The sequence below is a fragment of the Oryzias latipes genome, chromosome 8 (assembly GCF_002234675.1).
Source record: "Oryzias latipes chromosome 8, ASM223467v1".
Lineage (NCBI taxonomy): Eukaryota > Metazoa > Chordata > Actinopteri > Beloniformes > Adrianichthyidae > Oryzias > Oryzias latipes.
The window spans coordinates 17121187-17136220 of record NC_019866.2 but is presented as its reverse complement, the minus strand read 5'-3'; the positions used below and the strand labels follow the sequence as shown (position 1 = coordinate 17136220).

The 15034-nt window shown below is 37.3% G+C and overlaps 2 protein-coding genes across 5 annotated transcripts in view; one reads left to right on the top strand and one right to left on the bottom strand.

Annotated features, from left to right (window-relative positions):
* The window catches only part of prkcb (protein kinase C beta), a 301159-nt gene that overhangs the window by 261794 nt on the left and 24331 nt on the right, over positions 1–15034 (bottom strand). The window lies entirely within an intron of this gene.
* Positions 7986–11044, top strand: LOC111947777. Of its 3 annotated transcripts, none has more exons than XM_023957701.1 (5): positions 7986–8088; positions 9462–9639; positions 9739–9877; positions 10038–10147; positions 10466–11044. In XM_023957701.1, the coding sequence occupies exons 2-5, from the start codon at positions 9481–9483 to the stop codon at positions 10751–10753; spliced, it is 696 nt and encodes a 231-aa protein (XP_023813469.1). In that variant the 5' UTR covers positions 7986–8088; positions 9462–9480; the 3' UTR covers positions 10754–11044. The 3 variants fall into 3 exon arrangements, 2 of the variants coding, with proteins under 2 accessions (XP_023813469.1, XP_023813468.1); XM_023957700.1 differs by having other exon boundaries at positions 9730–9877; XR_002873704.1 differs by having other exon boundaries at positions 7987–8088; positions 9730–9877; positions 10291–11044.

Below are 15034 nucleotides of genomic sequence, written 5' to 3'. Positions count from 1 at the left end.
AATGCACACACTTCGATTCACAAATGTCATTTTATGCAAACGTGCTAAATAAATTTGGAAATGGACACGTTGTGTTTCACAAATGCACACCCTGTGTTTCACAAACACACACATTGTGTTTCACACATGCACACTGAATGTTTTACAAATGCACAATAAGTGTTTCTCACAAATGTGCACACTGTGTTTCACAAAAATATTTTAGAAATTCACAATAAATGTTTCATAAATGCACAGTAGGTGCTTCACAAACAGGATTTTTAGGTACACATGTGATGTGAAATCACAGATCATAAGATTTGCAGAATGTGCATTCAAAATCCCGTTCTCGTTTGCGAATCTCCCCACATGTGTGAGAGATTTTTCTACGGTGAATATTGAGACTCCTCTGATGGAGCAGGTCAACTAATGTCACCATTGGCTAGTGAACCTGTCAATCAAACTCATCCTCAAAGCAGGCGGGTTCGCTTTTAGCCAATCAAATGGCCCCTTACACGTTCACCTCACTTTCAAACTGACGAGGGAGGGAGCTGTTCAGCACAGCAGTTGAAAGTACGTGGGTGGCAAACATGGCGGAGAGGTCTTCCGAACGGGATCAGTCTCAGCCCGTAAGTAATGCATTTATTTGATCATTCTCTCGTTGTCCTGTAATGTTATTGAATACTAAGTTGAAGCGTTCTCCTTAGCTAAGTGACATGTGTGAATGCTTTATGAACACTTCAGCGGAGTCGTTTGCAGAGTACCCCCACCGCAAATGAGCTTAGCTTTGCTTAGCTTAGCCTGTGCGGTCATATTTTTTTTATGGTTTTAAAGCGGGGGAGGATTTATGATGGTTTTGTCAAGTTTTATACTTGCCATACCAGCTCTTCACACAACACGAGTAACTACAACCAACCAGGGGCCTCGAAACTAGCCGGCTTTCAACTCAAGTTGTATCTGACTGTGAGTGTGAGTGAAGTTCAAGCCGGTGTCGGTTCAAGCTAGCGTCTATAGCCAATCTGTAGGTTCTTAACATGATTCAGATGGAACTAAGGGGAAAAACATGCCGGATTTACAGCAGCAAAGAAAGTTTAATAAAAAGTAAGATGGCGATGTTAAACACTGATGCTATGCTATGCTAACTAGCTAGTTAGCTGTTCCGTGTGCTGCCTTTATGTAAACTCGATCCGGGTTAAAGTTAGACACAGTATTTTCACAACCCAGACTTTAAGACGGGGTGGATATGTGCAACAAAGTTAATTCATATGACATTGATGAAAACGCCATTTTTTAAATATAACAGACGTGAATCCACTGTTGAATGAAAGAAGCGTCATTAGAAGTTAACGTTAGAACCCGTAATTGTGCTGACAAGCCCTGTGAGATTGTGTCAGAGTGACAGCCACTAAAATCCCCGTATCATTAATTCCAATGACGTAATGACAAGAATCCTAAACATTATAATGTTTTTAGGCTGTTTTGTAGTCGATAAGTAGTCACAGAAAGGGTGGATGGGAGAAATCAGCTGTCAACAGTGATTAGAGTAGAAGTTACTGTAAGTATTACACACAGGCTTCCTGTGATCAGTGTCTTATCTCTAATTTTTTTTAAAGCTGTTCTTTACTACAAGCTCAAGTTATCATAGCAAGAGTGTTTTAAAAAAATTCCCCTTTCAAATATTTGAAAGTTATGTAATTTAATCTCAGACAGCTAAATTATCTAATCCATGTTTGTCCTGCTTTTATTTATTCTCTAGGAATTACTGAAGCGTGACATCCTTCAAAGGCTGCATCATCGACTGTCAAGCACCTTGGAGAGGAAACCTGTTGATGTGGAAGGCCTGCACATTCAGCAACAGACTGCTGTCCCAGCGCTGCTCCACAGAAAGACTGAAGCAATCTTTTGTTCCTCGTGCCATCAGGCAATATAACTCTCTGGCAGGGCATTTTACAAGTAATTTCTTTTAATTAATTTTACCCACTGATTTTTCAATTATTTACCTTTTTTATCAATCTTTTTAATTTGTGATATTTCTATTTGTAATGCATGTGTGTTTTTGTGATTTTTTTAAAATGGCCATTTTTAAAAATTTCCTCAGGGATTATTAAATACCTTTCTATTCTATTTCATATTTTATCATCCTATTGTATTGCTGTTTTACCTGTCAATTGGGAATTTAGCATTTTTGCCCCTGTAAATATCTGTCAGTTGAAAGTATTTGTACTTGTATTCCATAGATCTTGTACCTGAAGATAGCAGACAACAACTGGGCAGACACCCACTTGGCCTTCTTCAGTGATGCTGTGAACGTGTATGGCTTTCCTCTGAGGTATTCATGTTATTTATAAAGAAATATTTTATTCACATATCAGGCAGTATAAGTACTTGGTTATTTGTACAAAAATAAAATAACTTTTTTTAGACTCCTCTCTGAAAACAAAGGCAACTCTAAAACTCTTTCCCCTCAGGAGTAATATTTTACCCCCCCTTAACAGTCTCTCTCGCCTCAATTTTTTTCCCAGTGATACATGTTACCCACTCCTGCCATTTATTTAACCTAGAAATTCTACTTATTGGCAACGTACATAAAAACATTACATTTTAAATTGATGTGTACCGTATTGGTGATGCATTTGTAATTATGTGTTTGAGACATGATTTTCATGTTATTGTCAGGGTGAGAGGAGATCATGGAGAAGAAAATGTGGGCATAGCCGAGTAAATGCTCACAGTACGTAGAACTGACACACACAGCTTCATTGCAGGAAAAGTGTACACAATCAACTGTGAGTTGAACCTATTTTTAGAAGCTTTAATTTATACATAAAAGTGAATGATGTATTAAAAATAAATCTGACAATATAATATTTCTTTTTGCTTTTTTCCAAATACAGGATTGAGCCCCTCTGGTGTGATGTCTTCATGACTGTTACTAGTCTATATTACAACATCCTGCACTCTCCTGAGGACCAAGACTTGCTCAATATCAGTAACATCACATATTCTGCTGCCACTATATTTTCCTACCACGCATTCAGGCCAGTTTGGATGTCTTTAGTGACGCGTGGGACAGCCATCCAATCAGGACGGAGCAAAGCATGACACCAAATCAGCTGTGGCAGTTGGGCTTGACCAAGAACCCTGTTTCTGATCCCCGGGTAAATGCTTTATTTAATCTCACTGTACTGGACAACTGATTTGTGTGCAGTTCGACTAAAGTGGAAAGTATCAAGAATAGTATAATGAAATCACAATGACTACAATGAATTTTCATCGAAAATGAATGAAAAGTATTATTGTTGTGTGGCGCAAACAATTTCCCTAAATTGTTTGGTTTTTTAAATCAAGTAGGAAGAATAGCACATCTGCAAGTTCAAAATGCATCACAATGCATGGCATTATGAGCTATCAGATGTACAGATATGAGGTCTGCCTGCCAGCAACAATATAAGTAATTATTAGTTGGTCACTGTGCCTACATAATCTAAAAAATTTTTAAAAAAACAGCACTGTTCATAAACAGTATCTTTTTTTTTTTTTTTGTCAGGGTATGCTGGTTCCAGAGATTGAATGGGAGGAGAGTGGATCCATGGCTGAACCTCATCCTGGGATCAATGTCCTGGAATGGGACAGTCCTCTTTTGGGTCCACAAATTTTGGAACTGCAAGACGACATCAATCCATTGTGGAATTCAGACCGTTTTTGGAGTGGACCTATATCTTTACTGTCCCGTTTGTTTAGAAGTTAATTTAGGTGACATAATTACATACAGAAGAAGAGAGACTGAGTTCACATCATTACTGCTGTATTGTTCAAGGGACTTCATTGTATGTAAGGATGTTGTGAAAATTAATTCCAGTTTAAATAAAATGTTTTCACTGAATTTTACTCTGCAATAAAGGGTGAATGTTTGCACTTTGTTGTTCTATGACCATCTTTTGTTGTTTAGCATTTAACCAGTTATAAAACCCATAGAGATGAGGATCTTTTTTGCAAGGGTGACCTGGCCAAGAGGTTAGCAGAAATATGGTTACAATATAAAATCAATGACATTTGAGTTATTAAAAAATTAAGGTCCAGCAAAGAGACTTCGGGCTGAGCAGGGGAGGTGTATTGGGTATCTGTGATTGACAGTGAGATTAGCCTGAGGTAACGTCCCACTGCGTGGTATGGAGCAAAGTGATGCCTGTTTCTCCAGAGAACCTTCTGTGGAAGTTGGAAGATTTTTCTCCTCCACCTTCATATTATCAAGACCGAAGGGAACCGTGTCTGAGTGTTGAAATGACGCTAGCATCAAAGCTAAGAGAAGAATAACGTACATACAATCCTGAGTGAAACGTTAATTGTAAACTCATGACCAATAAAGAGTTCGATGGATTCAATGCCAAGTGCATTCAACCACTGTTGCCTTGCTTCCAGGTCCACTGAAAAGTTGCGCAAGCCAGTAATTTTTGACAACCGAAAGGAAATAAACCGACAAGCCATGCAAAGGCTAACACGCTAACGACCGACTGGTACAGAATAGAATATGGGCGGGGATTTTGCCACCTGCACGAAAGCGTAGAGAAAGTGTAAGGGGCCATTCGATTGGCTAAAAGCGAACCCGCCTGCTTTTCTGATGAGTTTGATTGACAGATTCACTAGCCAATGGTGACATGAGTTGACCTGCTCCGTCAGAGGAGTCTCAATATTCACTGTAGAAAAATCTCTCACAAATGTGGGGAGATTCACAAACGAGAGCGGGATTTTGAATGCACATTCTGCAATTCATATGATCTGTGAGTTCACATCACATGTGTACCTAAAAATCCTGTTTGTGAAGCACCTACTGTGCATTTCTGATACATTTATTTTGAATTTCTAAAATGTTTTTGTGAAACACAGTGTGCACATTTGTGAGAAACACTTATTGTGCATTTGTAAAACATTCAGTGTGCATGTGTGAAACACAATGTGTGTTTGTGAAACACAGGGTGTGCATTTGTGAAACATAACGTGTGCATTTCCAAATTTATTTAGCACGTTTGCATAAAATGACATTTGTGAATCGAAGTGTGTGCATTTGTGACTCGGAGTGTGTGCAATTCTGAATTATGAGACAGTTCTGGCCTAATAAGTTTTTCCCTAGTTAACACCACAATCTGCCATTTAGATTCCATTGCAACTTCACTTTTTAAAACGTTATATGGATTCTTTGAGTCTTTTGAGTCAGAGCTCTTCAGACAGATGTCTTTACCTCTGCCTGTAAAACAGCAGTGGTGAGGCCCCTCCTGCAGAAGTGTCTTTTAGATCCAAATATTCTGGATAATATTTGATTCTGCAAGGCTCACTACTTGAAACCAGATTAAATTTGGTGAATTGATATGGCCCGAATGTCGATGATGACAATTATTTTATCAATTATTTTTTACTCTTTCCACCCTCCCAGGCCTCTATGTAATTGCAGGAGACTGGAATTGTGCATTGGATCCAACAAAGAACCGATCTACTGGATTTGACAATAGCCACAATAAAAGCAGGACAACTATTAAACATTTTATGGGGGAATTCAATTTAATAGACATCTGGAGACATTTAAAACCCTATGACATTACCTACTCATGCTATTCTGGAACACACCAAACTTTCTCTCACATTGATTATTTTTTAATCTCAGCCTTATTAATATCCAAAATTGAGTATTTCTTTTATGATAGTATACTGCCGTCAGATCATGGATCATGTGGCATTATTTACACAGAGGCTGCCCTTGTCAGATATCCACCCAAATGGAGTCTAAATCAAAAATGGCTGTTAAACAATAATTTCCTTAACTACATTCGAAATGTAATAGATGGCGACTTCAAGGTTAATACAAATGCAGCAATAAAATGGGAGGCATTTAAGGCTGTAGTGAGAGGATATATAATTAGCTACACCTCATCCAAATCTAGAGATATTTATAAAGAGAAATTATAATTTGAGACTAAAATAAAAACTCTTCAGAACCAGGTGATCAACAATAACACTGCTAATGCTGAAAAAGAATTGTTGACACATAAAGCAGAATATAACAAAATGTCTGAAGATAGGGCAATTTCTGACATTATCACGCTTAATCAGATCTTCTATGAACAAAGAGAGAAGGTGGGGTCTTTGTTGGCATGGCAAATTAAAGAATTAGAAACTAAAAAAGCAATAACTTCAATCATAAATAGCAAAGGTATTACAATAACCAATCAAGTAGAAATAAACAAAGAATTCAGAGAATATTATGGGAAATTATACAACTCAGGGGAAAACTCTGATAGTCAAAATATCTTTTTAGATTTTTTAGAAATCCCTCAAATCCCAGACAAATTTACAGAAAGACTTAAAGCTAGTTTGAAAGGAAAAATATATCAGTAAGGCTATTGATGATATGAAGGTGGGTAAAACACCTGGCCCTGATGGACTTCCAATCCACTTTTGTAAAAAATTCAAAACTAAACTACTTAAACCTCTTCTGGATATGTTTTTAGAAGCATTTCAATGTGGAAATTTACCAAAATCGCTGACAGCAGCCACTATAACACTACTACCCAAACCTGGCCGCCCAAACAACTGTTGCGAAAACATGAGACCAATAAGTCTTATGAATGCTGATTTAAAAATTCTATGTAAAATGTTGGCCAAACGGCTACAAGAAACTTTACCCTATGTAATCCATAGGGATCAAAATGGCTTCATTTAAGGGCTACAGGGGTCTTATAACATTAGGAGGATTCTTAATCTTATTTATGGGTTAGATAATGCCACAGATACACTGCAAAAATGAAGTTTCTAACCTAGAATTATAATCTTAAATTTAGTCCGATAATCATTTAAAATTTGTTTTAAGAATAATTTACTATGCAAGAGAAGAATTCATTAGATTATTAATCTTGTTACAAGATTATTAGTCCTTTATTTCTTACTTAGTTTTATAAAGGCTAAAATTAGTCATTTTACATGTACAACAAGATAAATTACTCGCAGAGGCTTGAATTTTTATTTTGTGACCACTTTTAGCTGTAAAGACTTGTTTCAAGACCTAGTAACATGTGGACTTGAACACTGCAACAGCAACAAAGCTGTTAAGAAAAGTAATATTGCTATACCTGTTCTGTAACCCTTGTGCTATCCTAGGCACTTTAACATTAGGAGTTGGGTCATCTAGACCAACTAGACGGTGCTCTGAACCTTTTTTCTTCAATGATTTTTGATCTTCACTGGTGTCCATGGATAACATGAAATCTTTCCACCTTTGTCATGGTAGGGAGAACATGTCAATGGAAGGGGGGGGGGGGTCATCTAAGATAGATAGAAAAAGGGATAACCCTTGTGCAAATCAGTAACAGAACACCACTGTCACAAAACCTTCCAATCTTTCCTGTAATGTGTTCCAAATTAATTATTTCTGAGACAAGGCCCAACTCCTTCTCATGTAAAAATATATGGGATGCTCTGTGCTGATATCATTTTGACAGCATTCAAAAAGCTGATTATGGTTGACAAGTGATTAACAGACATTTCTGAAGTTTAGTTTAGATGACCATTGTTTAAAAAATGTGCTTTGACTCAAACATAATACACATATGTCTAAACAACCAAGATAAATACTTTTAACAGGGAGATGCAAAGGCAGTGTTGCTTAGGAATTACAGTTTTCTAAGGAAACAATGGCTTTAATCGTTTCAGATGCTGTTCAATCAGATTTGTAAGTCTTAATACGCTCTGCATTCGTAAAACGGGTGCAAAAACAATCTGGACTATCTCAAAGTCTGAAATAACATGAACATACGGTACTCCTTTTCCTCCTGCGGTCAATACCAGCTAAGAAGGGAATGGGGGGACGGGAGGGTTTCAGAAATAACACAAAATTTATTTTCCCTAGTATTACCATACAACAATAATAGAGGTGAGTTTTAAAGTAGTGTGTATAATATCTTCTAATTACATCATACAACTTTGTGGACAAAGGTACATGTTTTGCAGTAACCCTCTCACCCCCACCCCCCTCAAGTCATTTGGTTGCGCCTGTCCTGACGGTTGGAAAGAGAGGGAAAAGCAGCAGCCACTTTGAACCAGACCCTTCTGATAGCCTGTTCGGTAAGTTTTTCTGAGACTATTTTTATTTTATTAAATATTATTACTTCACTCAATGTGAACAAATATTGTTCCCCGAAGCCTAATGACAGCTAGGTATCCAAGCTAGTCGTCAAGTGTGACGAGGCAGCCAGTAGCAGAGCGGCATTCCGTCTCTTCTAGGCATGTTCGTATGACCTAGCTTAGCCACCAGAATTTCTTCCATTTAGAGGAACGCGAGGCTGCAGTGTTTTCTCCGTTTTATGAATGAGCGTCACTAGATCGGTGCGTACTATACATGCAGGCTAATATTTTTTGTTGTAGTTATCTTCACCTCCCGGAAATTTAATCAGTAATCAAAAGCGAGCAGGTGCTGTTCCCCCCGTTTGCAAGGCTCCGTCCAAGAAGTGAATGCTGGGACATGAAGTCATGTGACTGGTTTTGAGTAAACTGATCGGCTGCAACCAATGTCTACAAACATAAAGGAGCAACCGTAGCTTAATGAAATACTATTGGATTGTGGTATAAAATAATAAATAAATAATTAAAACAGCAGTTTTATTATTGTTTTATTTATTTATAAAAATCAATAATGACTTTTAAAAGTACTTCAAAGTATTTTTACACATAGAGCCACATGATAGTTCAAACCCAGGAAACGAGTCTGGAATCTCTCTTATTTATTAACTTGAAAAGTTAAAATGTAAAAGGAAAATAGTGTAAATAGGATATCTGTTTCCAAAGGTTTTTTTGGTCAGCTAAATGGATCATTTTATAAACATTATATATGCCATGAAGAAGATTTCAGTGTTTACTCTGCCTCACAGCATCTGTTTAGCTTAATTGAACTGTACAATCTTTTTGGTTATATTCGTAATTACTTATTATTTGTTGATAATGAAGTAAAAATGGATTTGATATCAACCTTAATTCATGTAGTTCTCTGACTAGCTTTGCAATGATACCTCCCTTACTTGGATTAGACAAGTTATGAGAAGGTTATGACACTAAGAACTCGTATCTTTGATTCAGATCGCAAATACCGTATGTTGTTGTTTTGCTGTTTCCTTCAGGAATAAAATTATGCCCTCTATGTGATCACTTAAAATGCTTTACCTTTTCTTATTTTTTTGACCTACCTTAATTATCCTTATACCATTGGATATTGATATTGTGACATTGATATTGTTGATATTGAGACATTACAGCTATTGTTGTTTACAGCTATTGTTGTTTACATTGTAAACAAGCTTTTATATACAGCAGTGTAAGATGCTTTCTCATTTATGTTGCTCTAATAAATAATGGAGGTATAACAGTTCATGTCGGCTAAAACCCATTGTATAATTCAGAATATGTCTGATATCTTCACTGATTTTTATTTTTCATTTTGGCAGAAACGGATAGCCTCGATAGATGTATAGAGAACCAAAACCAAACCAAGATGCTGTCTGCCAGATCCTTGACCTCGGATTTCAGTCAAGAAAAGCCTTCATTGAAAGTGATGTCCTAAAAGAAGATGATAGACCTACAAAGATTCTGGAGGCATATCCATGTTTCAAGGAGCTTCATCATGTAAGCAATTTACTTGTGTTTTTGATTGGTTGTTCCCCCCACCGCCCATCTTTACAAAGGAGGCATTTTTGTATGTTACTTGTGTTTTAGGTGATGGAGGAGCTGCGGTGGATCCAGGATATGGGAAACGGCAAATTCAGATGTCAAGTACAGGACAGATGGGAAGACTTCTGCTCACTAGTGCAGTTTTACAGAGTTTGGAAAAAAGTGTTGAAGCCTCCCATGAACTTAAGTGGAGGTAACTCATTTTACTGTCTTTTTTTGCATAATGTTTTCAGAGGTGTTGGTCAGAATTGCGTTGTTATTATGCAAACTGATATTCAATTTAATGTAAACTCAACATTAAGCTGAAAATGAAGTTAATAACTGAGTTATTCTATTATATTGTTCTATTTTAGTTGAACACAACGTTGCACTCTTCAGAGCACTCCCAACGCTTTTCCCATCTCCAACTTCACCCCTGAAGAAACTGGCACATGCTAGTGAAGCATTGCTGCATGTTCTAGAGGTGAGTTTTTGTTCCCATTTGAAACTTTGATTTTGTGCTTGATTTTTGTTTGTCTCTGATGGTCTGTAATAACTGTGGGTAGAGACTGGAAGGAATAATGTGAGGATCCCAGCATTTATTTCTGGGTTTTTTTCTGCCACTAGATATGCAAAATGGTGTTAATGACACCTAAAAAGCCTAAATACAAGCATCTACAAAAATTATATTAATTTTCAAAATGGCAAATACGACCCTAGTGATGTTTCATTATTACTAACAAAACATTTTTAGTAAAAGTTACAACATAAACTGTTTTACCCTAATTATTTTTATCTTTAGCCAACAGATGATCCTGCCAAATACCTGGAGAAGAGATCTTTCTCCAGCACGGTGTTGCTCTTTGATGGGTCCTGCTGTCTCGTGGCAAGTGGAGAAACTCCCATCACCACCTTTGCCAAAGAAGATCTTGGCCATAGGTTGTTTTATCTGTTGGCTTACCACTACACCTTTCATCTTACCCATCCCAAGTTTGTGGCAACCCTACTTTGTCAGTCAGACAGAAATATTGAAGGACAATATTCACGAGCGGGACACCACAAGTTCATAAAAAAAGTTTTGGCAGAGTAAAACGTTTTTACTGAGTGGTAGAGCTCTCACGGTGAGAAATGAATGCCTTGTTTGGTGATGTTAACCAGAGACACTCTTTTTCTTATTTCTCTTAACCTCAGATTATTTACTAGTATGGCCTGCATCAGCGTTCATTAAGATTTAGCTGTAAACCTATGTTAAATTTTATGTTGAAATGCTTCAAGCAGTTCTTTGTATTTGTAGAAGCAGAAGTATTCTATGTTAACAGTGTATTCAAAGCAATTTTGAAAAAAGCAATATAAATAAATATTGTTAAGTATACTAATCCTGTATGCTTGTATTTTTCTTGTCTTGGTTTGAGCTACAAAAGCTAGTAATTACACAATACTAGCTTTAATTCAGCTAGCAATAAGTCTTAATTCTAGTATAATAACTCTTGAATTAAAAGCATATCTTCTTACGGTTATCTAGTTTTAGGGTATTTTTACTCAAAGTGAGTAATAAACAACTGTCAAAGAAGAATTTATAAACTAGTTTTGAGACTTTTTTACCTAAAAAATAGTGCTTGAAATGAGTATTTTACTACTAATTTTGAGTTGTTTCTCTCTTTCTAAAAGCCAAGATATTTTTTCTTATTTTAAGATATCTTATCAAGTGAAATTATCTTACCCCACTGGCAGATAATTTCACTTGTTTTAAGACAATATAATCTAAAAATAAGTCTAAATTTCTTGTATTTAGACAGTCAATTTTTGCAGTGTAAAGACTTCTTATCTTTGGAAAAAAGCTTTTGATAAGGTTGAATGGCCTTATCTTTTTAACGTTTTACAACCATTTGGGTATGGCGAAAACTTCCTAAAATGGATGCGTTTGCTGTACTTGAAATCTACTGCTGAGGTGGTGATGAACAAAAATGTCTCACAGCCGATTACGATAAAGAGAGGATGTAGACAAGGTTGCCCTTTGTCGCTCCTCCTTTTCACATTGGTAATTGAACCTTTAGCAATTGCCATTAAATAAAATAATGATATAGCAGGAATAACTATCTGGCATGAGGAACACAAAATTGCATTGTATGCAGATGATGTTATCCTATTCATCTCAAACATGAGTAAAACTATTCCAATTGTCTTAAAATTGATATAAGACTTTGGCAAGATCTCTGGTTATACAGTCAACAAAACAAAGTCCTCCATTCTAGTAGTTGATGAAAAACAAGCTAGCAATCCTAACTCGCAGGCTCTATCATTTAAACTCGTGGATCATTTTACATATTTAGGTATAGAAATCCGACGTAAACTAAATGATGTTGTTAGGGTTAACTATGAATCTTTGAAAAATGAAACTACAGTGTCTGTTGAAAGGTGGATGCCCTTACCGCTGTCCTTGATTGGAAGAATCAATGTTATAAAAATGAGTATTCTTCCCAAAATGTTGTATGTGTTTCAAAATTTGCCACTGTCCCCTCCTGATAATTTTTTTTCAAAAAAAAAAAAATTGTTGCATTTATTTGGAAAAATGATAAAGCACGATTTTGATTATCTTTAATGCAACTGCCATATAACCAGGGTGGGTTAAAATGTCCAAATATAATTTGGTATCATTGGGCTACACAAATAAGATCAATAAAATTTTATTTTGAAACTATTGAGGCCCCCCAGTGGAAAGAAATGGAATCTATTGGTCTAGATTTACCATTGCCATATTACCTTTGCTTAGGTACGATTTTTAACTTGACTAAGAAAACTACAAATCCAATTGTTAAATACATGATAAAAATTGGTCTAGGACAGTGTTTTTCAACCTTTTTTTGAGCCAAAGCACACTTTAAGCTTGACAAAAATCCCGCGGCACAACAGCATCCAAAAATTTAAAAAAATAAAAAAAGGAAAAACTCAGTCTGTATTGATCTACAGCCCCTCCACAATCTCACTTGCATTTTTGTGATAATTGTGGCAGAAAAAGCTGGAAGTTGCAGCAGGTTCTTTCTAATAGATGCAATAAAAGTTAAGTTAGAAGATTTTAAAACTGTTTGATGTGTGTTTGTTGTTGTTTCAAGACGTTTAAGAGGAGAGACTCATTGTGCACTGAGACACTGTCACTTTAACCCAATGCATCATAAGAGATGTAACGCAGACAGACTAGCGTCTCAGAGCTTCATTGTTTTGTTCACTTTTTCCACGGTCTGACACCGGATCCCGCAGAAAGCTACACCACTAAATATGAGCTTTAGCTGGTCTTTTTGTTGGAACTAAGCAACTTTATGAGCAGAATCGGAACAAGGAACTGAAGACTTTAAGAACTTCTGATTGGTCAGACTGATGACGTGTGATTAAGCCACCAAGAATGATTGGCGGAAACAGTTAAAAGGGGCGGGACTTTTCCGAAAACAGCTTTAGCTGAAGTGCTGATGCCGGAAGAGTAATCTTTCTGAGCGTTTTGTTTAATTCACTTTTTACATGTTCTGACACCGAATCCCAGGAGAAGCTACTAGGGGTGCATGGATGATGCGTGATCCGTACGGATCACTAGCCCCGGGTTTGCACAGACGTGTGCCACGGACTTCCCCCCCTCCTCCCTCCACGCACTTTATTTAAATCAATTGTTTGGTTGTCATATCCTTTGTCACAATTCATATCCTTTGCTTTTGCTTCAAACTGAGTTAAAGTCACTGCTCAACGCTTGTCCAAACGTGTGTTTAGAAACCTGACGCTCCCGCCGCATTTTCTCCCCTTACTTACCAGGAACGTGCAAGATGTTGGGAGATTTGGTGAATTTATACTGAAGAGAACACATTACACCCATTTTAAAATCGCCACATTGGCTCCCTGTGCATTTCAGAATAGATTTTAAAATTCTTTTAACATAATTTTGGTTCTTTTATTTAACCTTAGGTCAGCAGAGACCGTAGAGGTTGTTAAGAAGAGCTCAAGACCCATTTTTTGATTTAGCTTTTAGTAGATCTTATCTGCTTGCTTATTCCACTAGTTTTAATACCTTAATTTCCGGGCTATGGAGCGCACCAGATTATAAGCCGCACCCATTACATTTTTAAAGGATAAATCCTTTTTTACATACATAAGCCGCTGTAGGTACCATAACCACTCGGCCTGGAACTTCCTTTCGACTGAAGATAACGTCACACTACGGTCACCCCACTTGGACAAACTACATACATCGAAGTCTGCTCGGGCTCAACAAATCTTCATTTCACGTTTCCTTTTGTAACCTAAAGTTATTTTCCCTCATATATTGTGTCTGACAATATTCTTTGTAATTTTTATAAAGAGATTTTGCCACAATCCGCTTGTTATTCCAATTTAAGTTCAGCCGTGGCTGAAAATGTTGTTAGCACGGCTAAATGTTGTTCTTCCGGGTCCGTTCTGCCAATAATAAAGCACTGAGCGCAGGGATTAAAAAAACTATAATCTAACAAGCATTCAATAATAATCATAACAACAATAAAGGCACGTTTAGAAGATAATCTCGGTCTATGTCGGAGCTCTGTATACCACAGACTTATATAATAAGTAATTTCTTCTTCTATGGTAGTATCGTAATTTGTCCAGACCAATAACTAACTGACACGTCATCGGACCAACGGACAGCCAATCACATAATGTGACGTCAACATTAGTCCAAGGACCCAGAACAGAAGTTCCAGGCCACCGCACCTGTCTAAAAGCTGCATGTGCCCAAATTGAAACATGTGTTGTAGATTGAGGATGTGTATGTGCTGAAGTGTGTAAGAAGGAGGAGGAGAGCGCACGTGCAGCGCAAGAGGGAGTTATAGGGAGAGGGTAGGAGAGGGGAGAGAGGTGAGAGCAAGAGCTGTGTTTATGTTTGTTATACAGAGTGAAAGAGAACTGTAACAAAAAATGGTTTCCCCCAGAAGAAGATGAATGATTCTTTGTTAACCCACTTTGGAGGCTCTGAGGGTCCGAACGGGAATTGAACAACCGAAGGAAGATCCAGCTTCGGCGGAGAGGATCTCCCCTTGCATTTTCCAAGCACGGTCAGAAAGAAAAAACATAATCACAGAAAAGGTTCAACACATGATATATTTACAAAGAAAGACAGTACACAGAACGAGTTTTCAAAGTTTCAATGATATACCTGAGCTTTTCTTTCCAAACGGTGCCTAGATCAGAGTGTGGTGTCACTGTGTTGTCCAGCAGTAACTTATCGGCGCGCAGATGCAAGTGCTGCGCAGCGCGTGCTGGGAGTGACGGGAGTTTTCTTCCACAACAGTGACACACCATAACACAGCGCTAACAGGGCTGATCTAAAAAAACTCACTTAGAGCTTTCCTCATCTTCC

Coding starts and splice junctions, on each gene's coding strand:
- LOC111947777 (XM_023957700.1), top strand. CDS start 9,481: ATGTATAGAGAACCAAAACCAAACCAAGATGCTGTCTGCCAGATCCTT. Junction 9,878..10,037: donor TCCCATGAACTTAAGTGGAG/GTAACTCATTTT, acceptor GTTCTATTTTAG/TTGAACACAACGTTGCACTC. Junction 10,148..10,465: donor CATTGCTGCATGTTCTAGAG/GTGAGTTTTTGT, acceptor TTTTATCTTTAG/CCAACAGATGATCCTGCCAA.